Consider the following 20,090-nt stretch of genomic DNA (forward strand, 5'->3'; position numbering starts at 1 on the left):
ATGGTGAGAGAGAGAGTGAAGGAGCTGTATGTATGGGAATGGTGAGAGAGAGAGTGAAGGAGCTGTATGTATGGGAATGGTGAGAGAGAGAGTGAAGGAGCTGTATGAATGGGAATGGTGAGAGAGAGCGTGAAGGACCAGTATGTACGGGTAAGAATTCAGCATTGTATCTCCTTGACTTTCAGTATTGACAAATACAACCTGTATATGCAGAATGTTACACAATATGGGATAAGAGCAACTGTAGGATTTACAATATCTACTGTAATTGGTAGCAATTGGAAAATATTACATAATGTGTAACTATCACACTTTCAGAGTCCACTGTCATTTGACAAGATGACTTTGCATTTTGACTGTCTTGGTCTAAGCAATGATAAAGGAACCATTTGTATCGATGAGAATGATTTATTCATTGATGGATTATTTATGTTTGATACATGAGTTAATTCTTTGAGTAATCACCTTTTGCAGGTCACATAGTGGTGACACTCACCATGCTGGTTTCCATGAAATCTAACAAACATGCATTAAGGCAATGTGAACATGTAAATGTGTCTAAATGCAAGCTCAAGGGACCAAAAGCCATTTAATAGACATCACAAGATATGTACACAATACTGTTTAAATATTTCCATCTGTATTAGAATGAAAATGAATGCACTGTTGAAAATAAATGTTTCATAAAGCAAAGCTTGAAAATTGGTTCTTTAAAAAAATATTAATACATAATGTGAGGATTCCAAATCCAATAAAAATCCTCTTTGAACTCCATTTGCAATAGCCTTTGCGGTGGATGAGTTGTGTTGTTCTTAGATGTACTCAGACATTGCTCCTTTGTGACATTGATGGCTGTAGCACACTGATGAGGATAGCTGGAAAACATTCAATTAGAACCAGTAAGAAAAAAAAAATGGTTTACTATTTTAATGAAATATTACATGATTTACAATTTTTTAAATACTTTCTTTGTTGTACTTCATATAGGGAAAAAAACGTATTTTGACCTTAAGTTTATACAGTAAGCTGTTCAGACATGACATCAGTTTTTAGGCAAACCCAGAAGACTAATTCGCCATAGGTTCCCTCTATAATTTTATATGTGGAGAATACTTTTACATTTTGTTTTAGAACATAAATGACACACAGTCATACCTCAGTTGAGCATTTTGAAGCTGTCTTGTCTATTAAAAAAATGCATGTTGCTATCCAGTCGTTAAATGAGGACTACAACCATCGTCCATTTCGTAATCCACATAGTTCACTTAAAGGCAGGTGTACACTGTATGATTTATAATGGTCCTTTACGATTGTTGCTTGTCAGACTGTATGATATGAACGCATTGATATAGCCATGGCACACTGTGCGACGTTAAGTCAGACTGCCAGTCCAAACTCAAGTTAAGGAGTGTTGCGGGATAGAAGCTAAACAGCGAAATTTGCCCACCATGGAGGACTATTTTTTCCTCTCTCTGAAAGTCAGGACATCAGCATTTCCATTGCTCCAATACCATTCCATCACGAGTATAGGCTCACATTTACAAGAAAGATGGATATTGTCAAATAGGCTTATAATAACAGATTGATCACAAATGTATTTTATGTATTTATTTATAAATGGAGTGGTGGTGGCGTAGTGGACTAAAGCACATAAATGGTAATCAGAAGGTCGCTGGTTCAATCCCCACAGCCACCACCATTGTGACCTTGAGCAAGACACTTAACTCCAGGTTGATCCGGGGGGGATTGTCCCTGTAGTAAGTGCACTGTAAGTCACTTTGGATAAAAGCGTCTGCCAAATGCATAAATATAAATGTAAATGTAAATAAAATTGGAGTGATGTGAATCTTAACTAAAGAAGTTTACAGACGTTTAAATTAATTTTATTAAAATTAAAATAGTAATTAAAATAACATGTAAAGAAAATGCATGACAAATGTAAAGAAAAGTAACGATAAAATGCAATCATTTATTTATTTTCGTTTTGTAAGCTCTGTATTTAATCTTATTTCTTAAAACATTTTATATGAAATGAAAAGAAGAAAAAACATTGAAAGTGCTGAAGTAGAGGGATAACTTTGTACAAATCTTGCTATGGTGGTGCAGACGAGGAGAGGGGCGGAATATCATCTGGTCTTCGTAATTACAGTCACACTATACGGCTACGATGCTAAGTTTCTGACACTGCCCAAATTCCGTCGGCGGCTGAAGATCATCGCAAAGGCTATTATTCAGCCGTCTGTGAACATGTCACACTGAACGTTGTAAGAGTGCCGATTTGGCCCTGCGACGAGAGGAATCCTTACTCATGGTAGTTGTAGTCCTCGATTAGCATTGTGATAGCAACATGCATTTTTAAAAACACAGTAGCTTAAAAATTATAATTTGAGGTATAACTGTGTAATTTATGTTCTAGAACAAACATGAAAGTCTCTTTCAAATAATTTTAACCACAGGCCTTATTTTACTCAAATCTCAAACTGCCATTATTAAACCCCATTGGAAATTCCTGAGGGAACCTATGGCTCGGAAATGCTTTATGACTTGTGGGCTTAAATCTGTACAGCTCTATAGGAATCAGACTTTACCTCTTTTCAGTGGTGTTGGTCACAGTCCCTTCTTCCACAGGTTGTGTCCAATGAGGAAGAAAAAAGAGCAGGCCCAGAAAGACCAGCAGGAGTCCACACAGAAACACAGCGAACTTCTAGAGTGACACAATGAATTCATAATTACTATGTGCTGCATCATTAAACACTGACATATTGCATTTTAGCATTAGAGACAAAAAGAGCACCAATCCTCTGAACTGTTCAATGTACAATAACATCAAAATAATCTGCACTCCTACAGAAATCTATCCCAAAACCATTGATTATAATAATACCTATACAAACTGATTAAATATGCTATTGGTGATTTAAAAAAAATTTAAATGAAAAAAATAAATAAAGACTTGAATATAACTGACCATTGAGTCTGTCTGCTGTAGAGGAGTTTAAGATTCAAAGATGTGATTTTTCTCAGAGGCAAGTGAAGAGACAGGTGAAGTAGATGATATATATTCTGATCGTGGACCGGCCCTCTTCCTCTACATCATAGAAAAGATCAAAATAAACTGTTTACATAATTACTCTTTAATGCATGTTTTTGGCAGTGTTTGTATGTATCTATTATTTGTGTAATTCACTACCCACCCAAATGCCCACAAGCAAATAGGATGTTTGTAAATGAACTGTGGCAGGTCGGAGAGCGGGCCAGGTTGTGTTGCTACACACCTAATCAGGCTAATTAGCCCTCGAGAGGGATAAAGGCCATCCGTGTGTGTTTGTCTTTTGGTTCAGTCCTTCATTAAATATGATTTATATTACAAAGCCTGTTCACACCTCCTCCTTTCCATTAACCCCTTTACATGAACAAGAACATGTTATTAACAATGTATGCATCAAGCAAATGTGATACATCTAATATTATTCATCTGTTTCTCAAATCACATCTGATAGTAGAGTGCAAACCAGTGAACTGTCCCATGACACTCAGTTCATGTAATTCAGTTCAGTGACTTTATTTCTTAATTCTATTGTATTGATCATGCTTTAGACATTCATCAGAGTTTGAAGATGTTAAGGGCAGCAGTGATCACAAATATGTAAGAAACAAACAGACAGATATCAGCCACAGAAGATCTTTCTAAGTATTTCCTCCATGAACATACAGAAAAGCAAATGCTCCATAATTATAACTCCACCTGCGTCAACAGAGTTGTTATTCATTAAATGCCAGCATTCTTGGGCAATACACCAGGTTTAGTTTACATGCCAAGCAGAAGCAAACATTATAACATCAGCCATCCTGATGTAGATGTAACCCTTTTTCTCAACCTTAGTGGTTCATTTAAATGTTTCCCAAACAAGAAAACCCTGGATTCCTGGCAGTTGAATGTTGAATTGGCCGGAGGTTAGTTTCTTCTTTATCAGACTATTAATAAGTGCATGGTGCCTCCACCAGGGAATAATAAAGCAAAATAATCTATTTATAATTTACTTTCCCAGAATTTTAGATTCTTGTTTTTTTCAATTAATTTAAATAATAAATCAAGACAGCAATTCTAAATAAGGGAAAAAAAACAACAAAGATTTATTAATTAAACGCTAATATGAAACCCTTTTGGGGAAAAAATAAAATAAAAACATAACAGCTGTTGTATCAAAGCGTAAAATAAGAAAAATTGAAAGATATTGTGTTGTACAGTTGTATAAAAGGTTTTTTTTCACTCCTTAAACAATTAAGTATGCAATAGCCTCAATAATAGTATATTCTAAATGATCACCCTCAAAAATATATATACACTCTCCCTTATTATTTCAAGGGGGAAAGAAAAAAAAAAATACAACGGATGATTATTGAAAACTCACAATTACTCCTTTGGATCAATTTACACAATTCACAGAATGAACTCAATAACAACACAATAGATGAGTTTGATCACAGCCTCTTATGAGCACAAAAAAAAAAAACACACACACACACTTTTGGCTAGCCGTTGGGGCCCATCGTTGGTGCACTTTCAAGGAAATGGATTCAAGTTAACTCAGTACATCAAGAGCATTTGTCGAGACGAATTCAATTACATTCCATCCAAGGAAATGACGAAGCACTGAAAAGTGATCACTTACAGCCTGAGTCACGAACAGAACAGTCATGCAGCCTCGCAGCGGGGTGAAAGTCCAGTCCAGTCCATCTCCTTCCCTGTCGTCTCTAAAACGTAACTTAATGCAACTTGCGTCCGTAAACGTTAAACAATATCAATGCTGATTGGTCAACATTAATACACTTCAGCTCAACAGAACACCTTATTTGAGTAAAGGAAAACAGTATAAATAATACAGAAACAAAGAATGTTGGTACATTTATTTACATCACATTGTCAAATAAACAAAAAGCAAATAATCAAATGTATATATTTTAATACTCTGCAATTTTCAAAATAAGGCATATTTTAAGGGTTCCCTACATAGAGAAAACCCAACATTTGCAATCCTGGAATTCTTCACTGTCATAAATGAAATGACTCAGTCATCGAGATTGGTCCGAAAGGCCCCTTCTGAACTTCCCCACAGAGTCAAAGCAGACTTTTCTATGTAAGGTTAAAAAGACCATCAGATTTGCACTACTCGAATACTAAGACATTTCATCTAAATCCAGGAACATTTGACACAAAGTCACAGTACTTTACTGGATTAACCTTCAAAAATGTACAGAATGCATTAAAATCCACGATTTATACAATACCTAGTCTTGCTAGATAATTCTGACAATTGCTTGAACTGTGGTAAATTGCATACCTGACAAATTAATGATTATAGCCCTTTTTTATAACTCTGATAGTACCACTTTATAATATGTGTAATGTTTATCCATGTTGTATAACCAAGGAACTAACCAGTATGATTTTGTAACAAGGGATTTATAATGTTTTGTTACCTACATGAACAATATTCATGAAACAATGTTATATTTTGTATGTAAACAATCACGGGCGTATGCAGAGAAAGCTGATGACAACGAATTTCATGTCTCTTGTACCATTCTCGAGATAGGATGCACTATTTTTGAGCGGGAGATTTGTAAGACTCCGAAACAAAGGGTCACAAATCAGCTGTCGGAAAGGACAGCCCAGTCGACCATGTGACTCTGAAAAGTCACTTCTGATTGGCGCAGGACACCCTTGGGGGACGCTCCAATCTTCAGGTCAAATGCTTCCAAACAGGAAGAACACACGCTCGCCCCCTCTTCTTGACTCTGCTTTCTTAACATGCTTTCAACGCTGTACCTGAATAAGTGTGTGTAAACAGTTCGATGGAAAGGAGGAGGCGAGAACCGGCTTGACAATATAAATAATATTTTAATAATAAACTGAAACAAAAGACAAACACACACACACATGACGGACGTGTCCGTAAACGATCTCTCTCTCCCGCACAATCCTCCGCAGTCGGCCTTTATCCCTCTCGGAGGCTTGATTAGCCTGATAAGTGACCGGGTGTGTATAATCACGATCCGGCCCCGCCCTCCGCCCTGCCACATTCCTCCCTCGTTCTCCATGACGTACACCCCCCCCCCTCTTTCCCTGGGGAGGGGCGTGCCTTTTGCCCCGTCTGCCGGCAGGTCATCCCCGTCTACCTGGACAATGGAGGGGACAAGGGGAGGGAAACAGAAATAATTAAATAGGGGGTACTTCCTGTAACAGTGTAAAATTTAAATGAGGGAAAAGGCCAACGCGGAGCGGCAGTGAGAGAGAGAGGAGAGAGAGATGAAAAAAAAAAACACTTACTCGCCAGTTCTCCGATACGCCGTAGCTTGTTCCTCGGCCACTCCTCCACCCTCTAACAGAGGACAGCCGCACCTGTCCAGGCGGATCGGAGGCAGATCTCCAGCCCCTGGCAAACGGAACGCCCCACCGCATTCTTGGGGAACAGAAGGGGTCTCCCCCACCCCTGGCAGCGGTTCTCCCGCTCCAGGCGGTCGGCAGCGAGCCCCTCCCCACTCGCGGTCGGTGGTCTCAGACCCCGCCGCGTTTCAGCGGCTGGTAGGGGACTCCTCCGCCCCTGGCAGCGGCCCTGACCGCTCCAGGTGGTTGGTTAGGAGTCCCTTCTCCCCTCGCGGTCGGCGGACGTCCTCCACTTTCAGGCTTGCCACAGTGTGATATTATTCTCAATAAGCCATGAGAATAATATTACTCCAATAAGTGAATTAATCATAATTCCCTTATTAAAGCTAATTCCTAACAATAGAAAGTGTGAGCGGATAAAACTAGATCTAGTTTAGTAAATTCTCCACCATTAATTAAATGGTGGAGAATTGTATTCAGACAAATAATCTAGTTATTTGTCATTTATCTCATTTATAATGGTTGTCGAACACGACTAATTCCATTATATATTTCATTACATAATAATGTAGAGGAAGGACAGTTTAATGTAGTTCATAGCTCACATATTTCAAGACCCCAAGTTCCCTTACATATTATGGTGAGAATGCGAATATATATGTAATACCCTACAATGGCCATCTTGATTCACAAGAGGTTCCATGAAAACAGGTTCATCACAGATTTTAAGTTCTGCCATGGCCTTTAAAAATTTGTTTTACTAAATTGAATGCCTTGGGAGTGAAAATGGGTTGAAATTTAATATTTATAGGTCAATTTCTGCATTCTTTCCCCAATCCCTAATGGGTTGGCCACAGCACATACTCCTTTTGTAAGGCAGGCCGAGATAAAATGATGCTTAATTCATCAATATCAGGAATTGATACAATATCATTTTTATGTGTCTTCTGGCCTGTACGTAGAACAAAATATCTGTCTGTCTTGGTTTCTTTATGTGCCGACAGGAAATGACAACAGCCAAGGGATAATACAGTGCAATTCTCAAGTGGGTTGTTAAACAAGGTGTGTGTGTGCAGGGTGAAAAGATGTTATGGCACAGATTTTATGCAAAAAATGAAAGAAATATATTCTTGCTGGTTAGCCATACTTTTACATATATCAAAGCCTAAAGTATACAGCATTTTATTAACTATATGATATAAGGTGTTTCTCTATCTATTCATATTTTTTGACCTCCACAAATACCACAGACAGAATATTAACATTTAGATTTATTGACAGTGCCTTTTAACTGCTGGTGAATGCGTCTGATTTTAGGGAGAGTGAGATCATCCAGTTCAGGTGCCTACCCAAACCCAGGTACTTTTGACATCATCGAGTAAAAGCCCCACTTGTGAACCTCATGTGGTGTGATTCCTCATCTGTTGCCAGTCCTGAGCAGTGCAAGGCAAATATCAACAGATGCTAAAAATATGATGATTAATGCTATTGGAGCAGCAAAGTCGAGTTCAAAATTTCCGCACGACTTTCCAAAGTGGTGTTCCGTTGCACTTTTCCCAGTAGGAAGTTAGAAAATCCGTTTGTCATGGTTTACGAATAGCTAGAGGTTGTTTTGTTTTGTTTATTTTGTTTGTTTCCCCCCTGTGTGTCTGGGTATTTCAAGGTATAGTAAATATTCATTTCACTTGACATCTTTTCACCCTGCACACACACCTTGTTTAATAACCCACTTGAGTATTGCACTGTATTATTCCTTGACTGTTGTCATTTCCTGCCGGCACATAAATTGTTTTTATGTCATTTAATGTTACTCCTGGAACGTTTGCGTGTCACTGGATACAAGAGGAGACGCAGGAGTAGGAACTTTATATCCTTTAATCATAAAGCTGGAGTGGTACAAACACTGGAGTAGAGCAAACACTGGAGTAGAGCAAACACTAACACCTCAAACATAACATTACAAACATCAAGCTTCCCCCTAAATCCATGGTAAACTATTGAGGGCATGCAGAACTATTACCCAACCTGTACTCTCAGGGGCTCTGTAGTCTGTCAGTTGAAGTACATCCTGGAGAGAGCTCTCACAACATCATTAAAAGGTCAACAACATCTGTCAGCATATTCACTGTGACTCTTTCATAGATGTGTTAAGCAGACTTTGTTTGTCTATGTGTGTAATTCCCAACATATTTAAAGTCTAGGTTCTGGCTGTTTGCTGATGATATTAAAAGCAGTGACATCATGCAGCCTGGCATCATGTTGCGTTGTTATTTTTAACCTCTGGTTAATATGCACACCCTTATATTGCTGATCCTGACCTGGAGAGGGAGCAGTTGAAACTGGTTTCATAGAGAAATTGGGGTTATGGCATGCAATAACATATTTGTTTGTTTGTTTTTCTCCCTAACTTTAATATGAGGTAAATTCCAGCATTCATTTCATTGTGGGAGGATCAGCAAATATACTAGTTGACAAACAGTGTAGAAGAAAATGCTTAATTATTTACTGTAATTATTTTTTTTTTTTTTATTAATAAACATTAACTCCTTCAGTTATCTGAACAACATACTATCAACTTTCAACAATTCCTTCTGTAACCATCATAAGAAGGCTCTTGATATACTGTATATCTTCCTTGAGTACATAAATAGGATATTTTAGGCTCCTTACAGTGCCTATTAAGCAACATAAGTGACTGCATAGTTCCCCCAGTACCACGAGGGGGCCTCCTAAAACAGGTTCAGTATAGCCAAATAATGATTTGCATTAAGTGTAAATAGACTTCAGGCAGCAGAGAGTGAGAGTCATTATGGCGATGTGGTTATCTGTGTAGCATCACGATTTAGCCCCGCCCTCCGCCCTGCCACATCTGCTTAGGGCCCCCAAAATGTCAGGGCTCCTTAAAAGTGTGCCGCATCACCACAGGTTGTTTCCAGAGTGGCAGCTGAGGAACCCCAATTTAAAAAAATTTGAAAATGAAAAGATATGTCCCCTCAGAGCAAAAGGCATAAGTATATGGTGATCAGGCAAATCAAAGCAGTATTTGTTACTATTGGGTTAATAGAATAATTTGACAGACAGCATGTTTCCACAGCCCCTTGTTTAAAAGAGAGGAAAGTGGGATCTAACTGTTATTGTGATGAGGATTCTGATTGCTGTAAAAGTATTTTAATTTAGATCTGTTCATCACATAAAGCAGACACACAACATCTGGACTACAGCACACAAATAGCGTGGATTTATTCTCAATTTTTAAGCAGAAACTCGAACATTCAGAATCTCCCATCGTGTCCCAGAGCAAACAAAACAGTGAGCAAATAATCAATAAATAAATCATGATAAAACTATAGAAACAGTTTTGTAGTTTTTTTTACCCTGAAATTTGCACTGAACCCCACAATGGCCAAATATAAGGACTCACTAAAAAAATATTTAGATGCAATAAAAACAGTTCTGTTTATCTCCAAGTTAGATTGTTTGAATATATATAAACTTTTAACCCTTTACAAAAAGGTCCCATTAGTTGACATTAATGTATTAGTGAAAATGAAATAACAATTAAAATGTTTTTGTTTCACAGCATTTTTAATCTTAATGCTAGTTAATAAAAATACAACTTTTATTTATTATATATATATATATATATTAGTATGCAGAAATGGACTTAAACAATGATTAATTAATGCTAAAAAAAATATTTAAAAAAAGCATTGTTGATTGTTAACACATGGAACATTATTGTAAAGTGTTACCAAAGACACAAAAATCCATGTGTGTGTGTGTGCGCGCACGTGTGTGTGTGTGCGCGCGAGTGTGATTTTGTTTGTTTGTTTGTAAAAACAAAGAATAAAGCACAAAGTATGCTGAGAAAAAAAGATTTATTTATCAAGAAGCGTGTTAACATTTGCTGCTTTGCCACTCAATCATATATAGTACAAACAACAATTTACTCACTTTATTAACCTCAAAATATTAATACCAAATTTAACCCTAATCTGGCCATGATGTCAGATGTTTCAGTGTTCACTAGTATCTTTCTTTTATCAGTGCCAGTTATGTTTCCACATTTTACATTTTTGTTAAATTTGGTTTAAATCTCTCTTGATGATTATAGGATTAATTATTGAACACTAATTTCTTTCAGTGGATAGTAACTGTTGTAAGCATGTACTCTTCCCTTGAAGATTTTACAATTTATCAAAGCTGTGCTTTTAGAGAGAAATAACACAAGGCAGCATGTGAGAGAAAGGTTCAGTTTGAGTGTAGACGTGTATCCTCAAAAGTTCAGGCAGATCAAGAGCACATGAATTAACCTGAAGCATCACTGGAAAAGAAGAAACTCAACACTAGAACTTCAGACATTCTTCTTTTATATCTGACCCTGGTACTCCACAAAGGATGCAACCATTTGAACAGTGGTAGAGTGGCACACGTGCAGAAATCTTCTTCAGTTCTGTGCTCAGATTAACATTGCTTTTGTCTGTCTTATAGATGTGTGTGAAAGCAAAAGCTTTAATTCCCTTGTAGTCTTTTAATTTGTCAAGACCTGATAGTATAATTTCACTTTGGAGACACACATTTATACAGGGGGAGTTTAAGGTGTAGAAAATCACACACCCATCCTTGTTCTTATTTAATAGGTTTGTCCAGTAATGTTCAGCTGAATTCATGAGTAAAAACTCTGAATGTGCCTCTGGATGAAACCCTGCAGCGATTAGCTGATTGCCACTGTAGACAGACTCTTTATTATATCCTATCACAGCTTTCACCTTGTCCTCTGTGTCATGAATCAGGAAGCCACCATTTAGGGGGTTAAAACCAGCTTGACACTGCTCCTTGGGGACATTGATGGCTACTGCATACTGATGGCCAGCTTCATAACTGGACAAAAACATGAATTATCACCAATTATTACATGCTAATATAATTGAGAATTCAAATGTGCATGTTGGTAAAGTGTGTAATGGTGGTAGTGGGAGTATTTTAATATTACTTATATTAAGTTTTTATGCTAAGTTTAAATTAAATACAATGATGAAAGGTAAGATGAAATGTTTAAATGTATACAGCAGTATGAAAACTTACTTGTTATGAAAAAAGTTTTGAATGAGGCCAAGAGTTTCAATGTTCACATTCTCACCCTCCACACTTCGAGTACAAAGAGGAAGCAGAAAGATCGCAGGAATGACCCTCGACATTACAGCAACAATCTGAAGAGACTCAAAATGCAAAATCATCAACAGTCTTAATGTGTGTCTCTTGTCCCGTGCAATATATCCTGATCATTCAAAGATCTCCCGACAGTTTAATTTCTATATTCTTATCTTCCTGTTAATACAATTATGCTGAATAGTCATTCACTGGTCATTATTCTATACCTAACTGTATGTTTGCACTTCTGTTAATATGATATTCTGTAATCCTGAGCCTTGTTGCTATATATATATATATATCTGTCCTGAGAAGTACAGAAATAACTGTAATATGTATTTATTTAAATTGTCCATTGAGTGTTTCTATATATATATATATATATATATATATATATATATATATATATATATATATTGTTCACCATTTTTATTTGTATTATCTGTGTCTTGTTGTTTTTTCTCTCTGCACTGGAAGCTTCTGTTACCAAGACAAATTACTTTAGTGTAAGTATACTTGACAGCAAAGCTCATTACTATTCAATTTTTAATCCATTTACATTTTTAATCGTCACTCTTTTTAAACAAACAGTTTATAAGTGAAAGACTTGTTGCATTGAACACAACTAACAATGAGATTTTATTATAGTAAAAACACTGAAAGATGATGTTGGTGATGGAAATGTGCTTGGAATGCAAATACTCTTTCGTGGCTTCCATTGTACCCAACAAAACACTTTTGTCAGTGTGAGAAGACCTTACATGGTCTTTCACCTCAGTGCATCAGTAATCTTTTAGTGCCCTGTTGAAAATTAACACTATTGAACTAACAAGACAGAATCAGAATCACTTTGTTAGTTTTTGTCATTGGTTCCAAAAGTTCAGAATCAGAATATGAATGTTACTTATGATGACTGTTGTAAACTGAACTCTTCAGAGATGTGCTGAATCTGTGCAGTGTATCTGCATGCAAAGTCTAACTATTAAAATGAATGCCTCCTCTAGTAGATTCAACAGGACTGACAGCAAAGAGTTCTTGTCATTGTCCATCAGATCAGCACTTTTGAAATTAAATCTGTTTGTATAGTCGCTTTGGTCATTTTAATGTTCCCACAACAATGTGCCTGAACTGAAATGTTCTTTATACATTAACATCTAAATCAACTGATTTTATTCAAGTAAATATTGTTTAGCATGACTAACTCAACCTCAATATATATTACACCAACAAAAGTCATTCTAAGGGTTTGATCAAGTAGATCTTTAAAGTTACAACTGTTTATTGATACCACCTTTTACAGGTCAACACTTTCACTTGTAATGCATTTGTACAGCATCATCTCTGCTTCAGGTGTTATGCATAGTTAATTTCCACTTTAAACTTCATATGTTTCATCTTCTTTGAGGATGTTTCGAAGTTCAGTTAGTTTTATGTATTGAATCGTTAATTAAAGCGAACTTAATGCTCCAGTGGAGTGGTGGAGTGATGGTGACAAAGTGGGCTAAAGCACACTGAGCTTTCCTTCGTGGACCAAACTTACATGAATGTCTGACTGATTATTGAATAATAATCCCTTAAAGTATTAGAATGACATTTATGAATGAGAGTTGTTTAATGTGATTCTGCTGATGTGTGTGTGTGTGTGTGTGTGTGTGTGTGTGTGTGTGTGTGTGTGTGTGTGTGTGTGTGTGTGAGCGTGTATTTATCACTTTGTGGGGACCAAATGTCCCCATAAGAATAGTAAAACCCGAAATTTTTGACCTTGTGGGGACATTTTGTCGGTCCCCATGAGGAAAACAGCTTATAAATCACACTAAATTATGTTTTTTGAAAATGTAAAAATGCAGAAAGTTTTCTGTGAGGGTTAGGTTTAGGGGTAGGGTTAGGGTTAGTGGATAGAATATAAAGTTTGTACAGTATAAAAACCATTATGTCTATGGAAAGTCCCCATAAAACATGGAAACACAACGTGTGTGTGTGTGTGTGTGTGTGTGTGTGTGTGTGTGTGTGTGTGTGTGTGTGTGTGTGTGTGTGTCTAGACCTCAAATGAACTCAAGAGCTGTCTCTGAGGTGCCATGTGGCTAAACATAACTGTACATGGCAGTAAAGAAAAAGCTGCTAACAGTTCATGTATATGCAAAAAACTATTTTGAGCCACAAGCAGCTTTCTTGCAATAAAAGCCTTTCTGGTGTCCATGTACTATAAATGTAGTCATTGACAAGTTTTTACATTAACATCAAAGTACCACGGTGCTTTTGATACTGTATATCAGGGCAAATCCATGGTATTCTTTGACTTATCTTGTTGGAGTTCCTGGTAAATACCATAGTACAAGGATATGGTAATGACTTGGTAAATGTCCACAATATCATGCCATTACCACCTGAAACATGCTACTGCCACAGTACGGTATTTTGCCACTCTATGCTGAACTTTTCCCATTATCTTATCTGAATTATTACAAAAACTAACATTCATCCCAAACATGTCCATGACTTCTCTTATTAAACAGCAGTTTATCGTAGTGATCTCCACACATAGTTCACTCCATGTCACATGTTGAAGATTAGCATTTAATGATGATCATTTAGTGATGAAGTGTTCCTAACAAAAGCAGTTTATTCAGTGTTCTGAAGCATCTCATATAGTGACATCAATACAAAAAAACTGTCTCTGTTTGCCTCGCCAGTGTACCGCCATGTTACGCTTTGTTTTGAACGCTTTGAAGGATCCCCTGGAAGAGGGGCTCTGACTGAGCATCCCTCCAGTGATGTTTGGTCATAAGAGTGTGCTTGATACAACACTTGAGGCACAAAGTAAAGGCCTGGAAAAGATTTTTATTCAGTCAAGCAAACATCTTATTACAGTAACTTCCTAGGATGAATCAGTTATATTGAATATATCATTTGTAAGTTACTTTGGATAAAAGAGTCTGTAAATGAATAAATGTACATTTAAGTGCTGCCTTTCAACAGTTGAACACAAGTAGGTTGTTCTATGGTATACCTGCACTGAAAAAGAGGCAAATTAGGTGCTATTGCTTTCATTCTTTCGACCATTGTCTGCTTATCATCACCTTCATATACGTATTTGAACAAAAAGGCTTTAATTCCTGTGTATGACTGTAATGCTTTAAGACTATTTTCAATGTTATATTTCCCATTAAGGCATTTATTCAAACACGGGGAATTTAAAGAGAAATAAATCACACATTGATCCTCTTTAGCCAAAACTTTGTTCAAATAATTCTTTAGCCGAAACTCTGAATGGTCTGTGTATTTATCAAACTGCTTGTATTTTGCAGCAATGATGTCATCTGAGACAGAAATTTCTCCATTTAAAATATCAACTCCAATTTCTTGTAACTTCTTGCGGTCAAAAACCATAGAATTTAAATCAGCCTTTGGGAGGCATTCTTCCTTCTCAAGTCTGATGGCTACAGCATATTGCCCCTTTACATTCAATCTGAAAAACATGAACCAGAAACAGTGTAAATTTATAAAAATAAATGATATAACATATGTTTAATTAGGATAATTTAACAGATTTAAATAAATTACTTTTGAGAAGTATTATATAAATCATTTAAAAATGTTCAATTAAGTTATAGGGTTCATGTTTAATCTTGATTCATAAAACATTCTGGTAACACTGTAGTGTAGGGATCAGAAATTAGACAGTAATTAATAACTAATAATTACACTTGTGAGTTACTAGTTATGGACTTGTGTGGCATTATAAAATATTTATCAAGCCTTTATAAGCTGATTTCATATTCTTGCTTTATAGCCCATTTATATTTGCTTTTGTCATAATAATACATTTCTTAGATAAAATCAAAACATATCAATGTCTAGTATGATGCAAAATACATCATTTATAGGTTCTTGGTACTCTGTGTGAATGTGCGGATTATATGTATGGAATACATGTTGAATGCATATAGTACTTCAACATAGCAGGGAAGGTTAGGGTTAGGTTTAGGGGTATAGGGGTTGTGTAGGGTCTTTGTGGGACTCTAAATAAATACAATAAACATGCCGCAGTGATGCACCTGTACTGTATGATAGTGTTTAATTAGGAGTGAAAATAGCTTCTAACACTATTTGCTGCTAGTTACACTAACCATCAAACGTCTCTGCCTTCTTTATTTATTTTATACTTATAAGTTGCACATTCACATGGTGTAATGAGAACCTTTAAAGGATGTATTTTGCACCTTACTGGTTATTGGTATCTTTTGTTTACCTAACAAGTGAATTGTTAAGAAAAGACTAATGTAAAGAGGCTATTCGGCAAGGGTAAGAAATCAACAAACAAAGGCCTGATAAATCTGTAACTAGTCCCTTTCAAGTCCAATTATTAGTCATTAATTACTGTCTAATTTCTGATCCCTAAAATAAAGCGTTACCAACATTTCTGAAACAAACTTTATATGTGGTGTTTGCAATCTGTTTATTATTGTTTAATACAATTTTCAAGCCAACATATTAACCATAATGCTGAAAGGTTCATTTAAATGGCAATTGTAACTTTGAGAGTGACTCACCTAGTCTCAAACATTTCAACAATTCTCATAAGAGTTTGAGGGTCTGCAGTCTCATCCACACTTTGAATACAAAGAGGAAGCAGACAGACCAGAAGAAGACTCCTCAAAGACACAGTGAAAACCTAAAGTGATCAAAACAGCAGCACACACACACACACACACACACACACACAAAGCAAAAATACTAAATTAATCTATAGTCATTTCCTCTGTATTATTATAACGGTTAAACCTCTGCTGACAGTACGAGATGGCAGTGGAGGATAAAGCATACACATGCACAATAGTAGCAATTACAACTTGTGTATTGTTAATAAAAAATCGATTGCTCCTTGTTTACTGTTAAAAAAACAAAAAGAGGATTTTGACTGTTTATTTAGAAAGCTTCAGTTGACTGCTCTATGGCACAGACAAAGAAAGAAAAGATGAAATTATTCTGAGAGTCCACATTAAAGGGTAAACCCTAAACCAACTATTTTTAGTTAATGATCTGTAAGCATGGGGCTTTATTAGTACTGGTCATTGATTCAAGTAATTTTTTTGACATTTGTGTATAAAGTGTTTTAATTCTACAATATATGGTGTAAAAACGTCTGAGTGCTGCCCTCTTCAGGTTGAACGGTGGCTACTGCAGTTGAATTTTCCTATTGGCTGTTGCGGTACTTCACGTAAGCAGTGACAGCTGACGTAAGCAGGTTCCAGTTCACCACGCCAGAATCATGCACATGTCGTCTTGCGACCGTGTGAGGAATAATAATAACATAGAGTCTGACAGCAGCTGTCAATTAATCCGTCACTACGAGTCTCAGGTGCCCCCCAGCCCCGCACTCGGTTCGTTCCCTCTATCCCCGCCGGGGTCTGCCCACTTTTCCTGCATTTTCAAATATTTCCAGTGGGTGGAGTCAGACTCTGAGCAGGTGTTTAGTTACCCTTTAAAGAATCTGATCTTTTAATATGAGTTCCAGAAACATTTCATAAGTGACAAATTATTTAGGTGTTTCAAACAGAAGGCCATCATGGTTATTGGTGTTAAATGCCACAGTGGCATCTTTACCGGTAAAGCACGGTCAGAGTCACCAACTGTTCATGATCAGGTCAAAAGACTTTCACAAGAAGAGATTGACAAAAGAGTGTTTAAGCGAACCATCACTTTTCATTCAACAGTCGGTTAAAGTGATGTTTCTTATCACGATGTCTGTCGTGGATTGAAGAGATGTGAGATGCTTCTAAGCTCTACAGAGATGGTGCAGTTTGATCTGTTGTGAGAGTGATGTGTTGGAGATGCATGTGGATTATATTCATTGTGCTCTTTGAACAGCCCTTATGCAAAACAAGAACAATAAATTACCCATAATAATTAAGAGGGAATGTTCTTTACATATCCGTTTGATAAACTGTTGGACATTTGCAAATAATTTGGCCCATTTGATTACAGTTTGTGAGTGACTTACTACCATCAGTAGGTCGTATGTTACTGAAATTATTATATAAGCTTATTTGCAGCTTGGTGCCCTAAATAATCGAGAGAATCTGGATGCGCTACCTTCTGACCAGTGAAACACGCAATGTTTCACGCATTTTCAAGAAATACACTTCTAGGACATTATCTTATAACGCATTTGAAATGCAGAATATTTTAAGTATAATGTTGGATATGTTTTGTTGCAAATTAATATCAGTTCATCTTAAATGCTCCAAGTATGTAATTCTGAAACATTTTCCATTGCACTTGAAATTATTTTATTATAATCTTGAATGTACTTGCATATTTACTCCAGTGCAACTTGACTGCAAAACCCTTCATCTGAAAATCTCCAAAAGCACCTCAAAAGTCACAGTTTTTCACAAAAAGTCTCCAAATAAGAAAACACAATATATCAACCTACGTATGTGTTGCGTATATATAATTAAAACCATACCAAAAAGGGCCATAAAACAGTGCAGTGCATTTGGTCGTGTGTAACTTGATGGCAGTGGCATCTTTAAACTGGCTTAAAAGTGGCACAAAGTTATCGTAAGTTTGGGAACCATGGGTTCGTCTTTATCAGTTTAGAAGTGTTATGAAAGCTATAAATCTTAATGTGTTTGGCAAAGTCTGGACATAACTGTTAGCTGTAAGATACTTGCTTGGAAGATTTCTTGAAAGAATTTTAGAAACTTGAAGAACTGTACTGTTAATTATTTTTCTTGCATCTACTGTAGTTCATTTGTTTTACCACTCTGTCCACACACACACACACACACACACACACACACACACACACACACACACACACACACACACACACACACACACACACACACATTCATTTTAGTAAGCTACTGTTTCCATATATCTTATCATTCTCTCTGTGCTTGTATGTATTCAGATTTGCCAGAGAGAGAGAGAGAGAGAGATGAGAGAGAGAGAGAGAGAGAGAGATGAGAGAGAGAGAGAGAGAGAGAGAGAGAGAGAGATGAGAGAGAGAGATGAGAGAGAGAGAGAGAGAGAGAGAGAGAGAGATGAGAGAGAGAGAGAGAGAGAGAGAGAGAGAGGAGAGAGATGAGAGAGAGAGATGAGAGAGAGAGAGAGAGAGAGATGAGAGAGAGAGAGAGAGAGAGAGAGATATTAAACAGTTGTGTGCTTGTGGATGTTCGGCTTCATTTACATGCTGAACTTGCACCTAAATATGCTTTTGAGGGTTTCCAAAAATATCATCATGGACACACTTTAGAAAGCAGAGATGACCCGAGTGATACTGAACCAAAGTTACCCAGTTATATTGTTGTAGTTCATCTTATTTTGTTTTACTTAGTATGCAAAGCATGTTGTTATTTTGCAAATGGAAATGATTGTTGTTTTATTTTCGACTATTTTATTTTCATTACCAAATATAAGAAAAGATTAGATTATTTTGTATTTTACACACTCAAGCTCTCAGGTCTGTTTTAATTGATGAGATTTTAATTTATATATGTATATGAAAAAATCACATTTTGTATTCGCTTTTATAATATCAGGCACTTCAAAAGCTGAAAAGTGTTAACTGTTGTTTTCTGCAAGAGTTGCATTGTCAGCTGCCATATCACCCTGCAGCTCTCACCTGGTTGCTCACTAAAGCTAAGCAGGGTTGAACCTGGTCAGTAACTGGATGGATGAAATCTAAGGTTGCAGCTCAAAAATGTGTTAGAGAAGCCAACAGGGGTTCTCATCCTGCAGTCTGTGTGGATCCTAATGTGCCAGTATAGTGATGAGGACATCATAGTAAAAACCAACATCTTCTGGATATGTTAAACTGAGGTCCTGACTATTTGTGGTCATTAATAATCCCAGGGCACTTCTTATTAATTAATACTATTGAACTAACAAGACAGAATCAGAATCACTTTGTTAGTTTTTGTCATTGGTTCCAAAAGTTCAGAATCAGAATATGAATGTTACTTACCATGACTGTTGTAAACTGAACTCTTCAGAGATGTGCTGAATCTGTGCAGTGTGAGAGTGGTGCTTGAAGCAAACTGATCACCTTTATTCTCTCCTGCATAAAATATCTTTCACATTATCAGTGTCGGTTTGATAAATGGTAAGATATTTGGACATCATTTGGTTAATTCAATGGATCGTACCATACTGTAATAAACTATATCTGCATGCAAAGTCTAACTATTAAAATGAATGCCTCCTCTAGTAGATTCAACAGGACTGACAGCAAAGAGTTCTTGTCATTGTCCATCAGATCAGCACTTTTGAAATTAAATCTGTTTGTATAGTCGCTTTGGTCATTTTAATGTTCCCACAACAATGTGCCTGAACTGAAATGTTCTTTATACATTAACATCTAAATCAACTGATTTTATTCAAGTAAATATTGTTTAGCATGACTAACTCAACCTCAATATATATTACACCAACAAAAGTCATTTTAAGGGTTTGATCAAGTAGATCTTTAAAGTTACAACTGTTTATTGATACCACCTTTTACCGTACAACACATTCACTTGTAATACATTTGTACAGCATC

General features: G+C 36.5%; 1 protein-coding gene and 1 long non-coding RNA gene across 2 annotated transcripts; both read right to left on the minus strand.

The window, feature by feature from the left end:
• Positions 1–405: 405 nt before the first annotated feature.
• LOC127631973 (uncharacterized) lies at positions 406–8,565 on the minus strand. The gene is made up of 4 exons (XR_007969028.1): positions 8,414–8,565; positions 2,969–3,088; positions 2,589–2,704; positions 406–875 (listed from the first exon to the last, which is right to left on the minus strand). It is a non-coding gene; the product is annotated as an uncharacterized LOC127631973 (long non-coding RNA).
• A 5,904-nt stretch (positions 8,566–14,469) lies between these two features.
• On the minus strand, positions 14,470–19,600 carry LOC127631970 (uncharacterized). Its single transcript, XM_052110414.1, has 3 exons — positions 19,515–19,600; positions 16,090–16,211; positions 14,470–15,005 (listed from the first exon to the last, which is right to left on the minus strand). Exons 1-3 carry the CDS (start codon positions 19,515–19,517, stop codon positions 14,495–14,497), a joined length of 636 nt encoding a protein of 211 aa, XP_051966374.1. The 5' UTR covers positions 19,518–19,600; the 3' UTR covers positions 14,470–14,494.
• Positions 19,601–20,090: the final 490 nt, after the last annotated feature.

The sequence above is a fragment of the Xyrauchen texanus genome, chromosome 38, assembly GCF_025860055.1.
Source record: "Xyrauchen texanus isolate HMW12.3.18 chromosome 38, RBS_HiC_50CHRs, whole genome shotgun sequence".
NCBI classification, from domain to species: domain Eukaryota; kingdom Metazoa; phylum Chordata; class Actinopteri; order Cypriniformes; family Catostomidae; genus Xyrauchen; species Xyrauchen texanus.

Excerpts from the sequence above, each read along its gene's own strand:
- LOC127631970 (XM_052110414.1), bottom strand. Across the intron at positions 15,006-16,089 it reads GTTGAAATGTTTGAGACTAG|ATTGAATGTAAAGGGGCAAT; the intron begins GTGAGTCACTCT and ends CATGTTTTTCAG.